We start from the raw sequence: 6,824 nt of genomic DNA on the forward strand, positions 1-6,824 counted from the left end.
GTTCCGCGCTTCTGATGACGTTTCACAAACTCCGCCTCTTTTTTCAGATTGAAAAGGGAGCGTCTGAAAATTCCTTTACTGGTCATTAGGCTAAAAGCCCATCCTTATTAAGCTTATTCTCTAAATTACATATTACTCTTTTGGCAATCAAATCATGGGTATAATTGGTATATCCTGATATCACAATTCTTCAATAATCTCATTGTGATGAAGCCAGTATTTAAACGTTTTATTTACTTATCTTTAATTTAACCAGGTGAGTCACTGAGATCGCTTTTCCAAGGTAGCCCTGTAAACATGCAATATATTCTTACGAAAATTGTAGCTCTAGTTCTGTTAAAACAGCCTACTTTACACGTTTTGACATGAATTAGCCTACATTAAGTTGTGGATTGCATGTTTGCACACACACATACACACACACACATTTAACAACATATGAGAAATACACACACACACATTTAACACATGAGAAATACTGTACTTCTGCGGCACATCCTCTACAAGCCCGCACACGCACACACACACACACACACACACACACATACATTTAACACATGAGAAATACACACACACCTTTACAGATTAATTGCCAATCTAATGCCAGTCACTGTCTTTCCCCAAACACAGTAAATGATGGTGCCCTTGTCCTGTGGTTTGCTTTCTCATGCTTTTAGTTGAGCAACTCCTTCTGATGTGATCATGGCAATCTAAATACTCACAGAGATCTGGACACAGCAGACAATGCAGGCACTATAAAACTAGAAAAGCTATTTTAACACTTCAAAACTATCTGAAGAACACAAGTGACCTTGACCGATACAGAGGTCTGTGCAGTGCACAGACACAGAAACACACACACACACGCACACACACAGACACTGCTACTGCTGTTAGGAGCCTTAGCCTGTTTTGGTTTCTGTTGTGGTGCGTGTGAGTGTGAGCGTGTGAGTGTGAGCGTGATACTTGGTGCTAATGTGAGGAGACGCTGAGGCCCAGGCCTCTGATGCTGCACTGAGCATGCTCAGACGGAGTGGTGGAGAGAGGTGAAATGAGGACAGGAGAACTCAAACGTGAGGCTGAGAAGAGAAGAGAATACACTCTCTCTCTCTCACACACACACACACACACACACTCATGATACACACTCTCACAGCTCCCCTCATACACACACACACACGCTCACAGCCCCCCCCCCCACCCACATACTCTCACACATCTTAAAGCCCCCCTCAAACTTCTACCTTCAAACTTCAAAAACCTACTCTCTCTCTCTCGCTCTCTCTCTCTCACACACACACACACAGAAAGGCAGAGATTCAGCTATCCAAATACATGAGACAACCTGACTGACATATGGCTAAACAGTTGTCATTACTCTGAGGCTGCAAAGATATGCATGAATCAGGGATAGTTGTGTGCATATTTGTGTGTGTGTGTGTGTCTGTGTCTCTCAACGACACGAAGGCTGGCCACAGCTTGATGTATGAAGGATGCCCGAGAGAGAAGACATTTGCAATAGCTCACACTCTTCCAGGATCTCCAGTCCTCTCCCTGTCAAACATGTTCCGCGCTTCTGATGACATTTACACACACACACACACACACATTTCAAAGTTTTGAAGAGAACACCATGTTTTTACTACCCATGAAACATGATTTCTTTGTAGCTGCATTTTTTATTCAAATTAAAATTAAAATGTATTTAATTGTACATTATAATTGCGGTAGGCCTAAATGTTCAATGTACTTTACATTATATGCCCTAGATCAATCAATAACGACAGACAGACAGCACTGTAAAGGTTGGAAATAATAGCCTAATAATGTGATCAGATACTCCCGTTTCAACATCTACTAAGAAGTTTTCACTATTGAAAACTCCATGAATGTCTCCCACCTTTTCTGTATCAGAGTGTTCGAAGTGATAATGATAGTAGCCTATGCACCATTACTTGTAGCCAAGTCTACTTTGACTTCAGCAGGCTATATTCAACAGCATTGGAGCCAGTAATGTTTCGTTATTCATGTTAGACAGAGCTTGTTGACGGTCCCTTACCGGAGCCCAGTGTCGACTGTAGTAAACTGAAACGCGCTGGATCTCAATTCTGTGTCACAGTGTCACTGTTTTACTGGGTGAGGAGCCGTGCCACTACCGCGCTGCTGGAGGGATATAGCCACTCATTTCTCATACAGTTTCTGATTCTAGCTGCAGGACATGAAATAAACTATCTCAAATCTTCAGACAGAATAATCATCAAACATGACGGTGGATTTTGAAGAATGTATCAAAGATTCGCCGAGGTTCAGGTAGGTGAAGCAATACAGATGCGGACAAATGTATAGCCTGTATTTAAAAATTCTGTCTGTCTGTTTTGTCAAAACCTCTCTGCTTCCTAAACGTCTCATCCATATTTCAGTCGTTATAGATAAGCTAAGTTATTTTTATGAAATGTTTTTCGCACTAGTGGGTTAGGGGAGCTGTGACAAACCACAACCAATTTTACTTTTAACGCGTTGATTGCACGTTTGTAAGGGCAGTGTAGCCTAATCGAAAGAGAAGTTGAATGACTTTTGTTGATGGTCCAATGTTAAAGGCATTTCCTGTAAAGATAAGTAGCATCGTTCTGCATGTGTCCTTTACAAGGAGAAACCAGTTGAATGACGCCGGCTGGGCGCTCGAGCGTCCTTGTGGATGTCGTTGGTAGACGACATGGAGGCGGCATAGATGTGTATCATCAACCGTAAAACTGGAAAAAGAATACTATTCAGGCTATTGACGATTCAGTTAGTTTGACGGTCACGTCGAGTCTGCATGTGGATATTTTGGATTTGTCGTGGTTATTAAGACTTTTAAGCCCATACTTGGCGAAAGCGAGCAAACGTGACATTCTATCATGTGGTTAGAAAATAATCAAAAATGGAATCAGAGCAACGCGATTTAGATGGATTCGTCCTACGCACTGGGGTAGAATAGTCATATGAAATCAGAGCATCACATCTGTAGACCCTACCAGGCCAACACGCTGCCCACTGTGGGTAGGGGGCGTTTCTCTGACAGCCCATGATACCGGGGAAGATGCCAACATGTGGATCCTATCTGGCTGCAGAGCCTTGCAAAGCGCATGGTTTGGCGCCCATGTATTTGTGGTAGACGTGCGTAGTTTGACCGTGTTAAACATGATATCAGTATGAATTTGCGCAAGAGGGAGCACACTCTGTCACCCCACAATATGGTTTCAATTATGTCTTGATCCCTCTCCCGACATCCCCCCGGTCTGCGCGCCATGGCAGGGATTACGCTCTGAAGTCATGCGTTAGTGCAGGATGATTTTGAATAAATCTAGGATTTCCAAATGGAGTTTAAAGTGTGAATTTTAGGATTTGGGAATTAGGGTGGTTGGCAACGCCCGGCGCATACCTTTTTCTTTTGTTATTAACGCACAGTTGCGCTGTGAACATGGCATTTTAGGCTGCAAGCATATATTCTGTGCGTTATAGATGTGTCATGTGACATGTAAACTCGTGTTTGCGCTGTGATCATGTAATTGCACGGCCCCACTTCCATTTAGTCATAAAACCAGCGGGTGTTAACCTGTGAAACGGTCTGTCGTTAATGCGCATTATGGAATTCTCTGGAATACACCTTTATCAATAGGTGATGCATCTCGCACCAACCAACCAACGACCCCATGGCGTCATGAATAGAGACCTACGTGGGCCAGCGCAAGTCCTAACTGGCTCTGTGCCATTTATAGGGCAGGGCACCACGGGTTAAGACCAACAATCGCTCTCTATCCCTGACCAGCCGGCTGCATAGGTCCTCAGGGAGGTAGAATGGCCCTTAGCCAATACGTCATCCACTCGGCAGCATGTTTTATGGGACCCCTGAGGGGCAATTGGTCTAATTTCCCCCAACCCTCCAGCCTGCAGCAGGCATCTCCATTAATGGTGTGGTGGACTGGATATCTCTATTAGTTCTCTCTTACTCTGTCCTATAAGAATTAATCAATTAGGTCAAATTTTACCATTGGGTTTGGTTAGCATTAATTTGTTTGTTTAGCCATCTATTCACTCAGACATGTATTCACACATCCCAGACAACAGTGGGAAGCTGGCCCTGAACTGTCCACTCAGGCTCAGCTGTCCCAACTGCCCATCAGTTGTGTCTAAAATGGAGGACTTAGAGCACTCACTGAGTCCTCGTGCATTTGTTGAGTATAGAGCTTTATTTTGTGGATAGAGGCCATGACCCTGACTTCATTAGCCCATAACAGTGAATGGTGTGGTCCACTCAGTATATTAGATCTGACCGACCATTTACAGAGGGTCAGGAAAGAGAAATTGATGTCTGCACTTGATGAGGTGTGGTCATTTAGTTGAATCAACCTTAAATGACTTACTGCAGGTCCCCCCTGCATGTGTTACGTGTTTTTTTATATTCACTTTGTAGCCTGGCCTGGGTCTGTGTGGTTGTAGTCTGGCCTGGGTCTGTGGGGTTGACTCTCTACCTTATAAAGTGCACTGATACATTTCACACAGATTGAGTTATCTATTAATACTTCAATCCAGTGATATAGTGCACAGTTAGACTTACATTTGTGTTACAGTTTGTGGTGTCCCCATGTGATGTGGCTATTCCTTGGTCATTTGGCCAGTTCCTTTGACTGTTGGTAGCACCATGCCCTCTGTGCCGTACTGCCATGTGTCGATGTGATATGTCCAACTGCAGCGGGCACTCCCTGGCCTGGCAGATGCCCTGAGAGGGCTTGGCAGTGCAGGCAGTGGGGAGAGTCCTGTCCGTCCCCTAGGGACTGGCATCAGAGGCTGCGCCAGTGTGCTGCAGTTACTGTGGGAAGGACATGCACACACACACACACACACACACACACACACACACACACACACACACACTCATGTATACTCTCACTCAAGCATACACACAATCACACACACACACACACACACACACACACACACCTACACACACACACACACACACACACACACACACACACACACCCCTGTGTGTCATGGCTCCAGTGTCCTTCATCAGAGTCCCTTTGTGTGAGTGTGTTCAAGTCGTTGTGATGCTGTGGAGACTCCTGAGTGTTATTGTCATCACTGATCACTGGCTTTAACTCCCAACAGATCTCCTCCTCACACTAACACAAGATCTCTCCAGCACATTTTACTGTCATCACTGATCACTCTCTTTCACATCAACACCACTTCCAAACCAGTTGCTAGGGTCAGACCAGGGTCATTTCACCCATGTTCAACACCTTTTGTCAATTTCAAACCAAGCCACTGGTTGGATTATTTCCAGGTTGGGCAAGTTCTTGAGCTTCTGTAGAGAAGCAAACAATACCAAAGCAATAGTGACAGTCTACGTCACGCACAAAGACATGCACTGGCATGTTCATAACAGGTTCTGCGCTGCATCATATACTGTTCTCTGTCACTCAGAGACTCCAGCCCTGCTTAGCTGGTACTAGGGTTTGGCCCAGTTAGCCCGGCGCTGTTGCCTCAGATGTTTTATTCATGCCCGCACGCACAGCCGGACTCTCTCCTGAACTTGGGAACACCTAGTGTGTCCCACTCCAGCTCAGCGCACAGCGCAGCGCAGCGCAACGCAACGCAACGCAACGCAACGCAACGCAACGCAGGGCAACGCAACGCAGGGCAACGGAACGCAATGCAACGCAACGCAACGCAACGCAACGCAACGCAACGCAGCTCACCCCATCACAACGCAGCACACTGGTTGGATTAAAAACAGACGCTCCCAGGAAGCCTCCTCTCTCTGCCATTCAGGATTCTGGCTCCTGATGAGGAACTGGTGGAGCTCCGGTTGCTATGAGACACGACCAGGCCACACACAGAGACACACACTGACTATACTGGCAAGACTGACATTTCTGATTCAGTACATTATTCACCTTATTCCGTGCGCAAACATGGGGGCACTAGCTTTGCCCACATTGTCTCCGAACTACCGATTCAGCAGTACATCCATTGCGATACATTGAGATAGCAGAGCTCTATCGAGATGACTGGCATCATATATTATGGGTCATCCTAAAGTTAGGAACGTTTATTTAGGATTTTGGTGACTTCCATTTCTGTTATACAGCTTTCCTATCTGAAGTTAGGAAAAAACTGACTTTGGAGCGGCTGTTCTGTAAGTTAGCCTCTCTATCCTCTTCTGCCGTGTTATCCCAATGAAGCTAACTAGACGTAGCTAGCCGACCGGAAGTTTAAAGACAACGTGGAATTTAAAAAAATGGGCGGGGCTGAATAAGGTGAATATTTAATTTATTACGGTCTTTTATTTGATATGATGACCACCAGGAAATGAGAACATACTGTACGTCAAAACCAGTGATTATATTTTTAAAAGGTATTACATATAGGCCTACATTCTTTCCATATATAACATTTATTCCCAATTTAAATTACAGGGTTGGAAATATTAAGAGAAGGTTTCAAACCTTCGCCATGTGATTTAGTTTGTCATGTTATATTATCTTAAAATAAACTCTCCTATGAGAGTGTTATAGTATCTTGAGATAAACTGTCCTATGAGAGTGTTATAGTATTATCTTGAAATAAACTCTCCTTTGAGAGTGTTATAGTATTATCTTGAAATAAACTCTCCTATGAGAGTGTTATAGTATTATCTTGAAATAAACTCTCCTATGAGAGTGTTATAGTATTATCTTGAAATAAACTCTCCTATGAGAGTGTTATAGTATCTTGAAATAAACTCTCCTATGAGAGTGTTATAGTATTATCTTGAAATAAACTCTCCTATGAGAGTG

General features: G+C 44.1%; 1 protein-coding gene across 3 annotated transcripts in view; it reads left to right on the forward strand.

Moving 5' to 3' along the window:
• Nucleotides 1-2,108: 2,108 nt before the first annotated feature.
• acap3b (ArfGAP with coiled-coil, ankyrin repeat and PH domains 3b) overlaps nucleotides 2,109-6,824 on the forward strand; it is an 89,470-nt gene continuing 84,754 nt past the window's right edge. For all 3 annotated transcript variants that reach the window (XM_042088287.1, XM_042088288.1, XM_042088289.1), the window contains exon 1: nucleotides 2,109-2,310. In XM_042088287.1, coding sequence (XP_041944221.1) covers nucleotides 2,264-2,310 — 47 coding nt within the window. In that variant the 5' untranslated portion in view covers nucleotides 2,109-2,263. The remainder of the gene's footprint in view (nucleotides 2,311-6,824) is intronic.

This window comes from Alosa sapidissima, chromosome 4 (assembly GCF_018492685.1).
Source record: "Alosa sapidissima isolate fAloSap1 chromosome 4, fAloSap1.pri, whole genome shotgun sequence".
NCBI lineage: Eukaryota > Metazoa > Chordata > Actinopteri > Clupeiformes > Clupeidae > Alosa > Alosa sapidissima.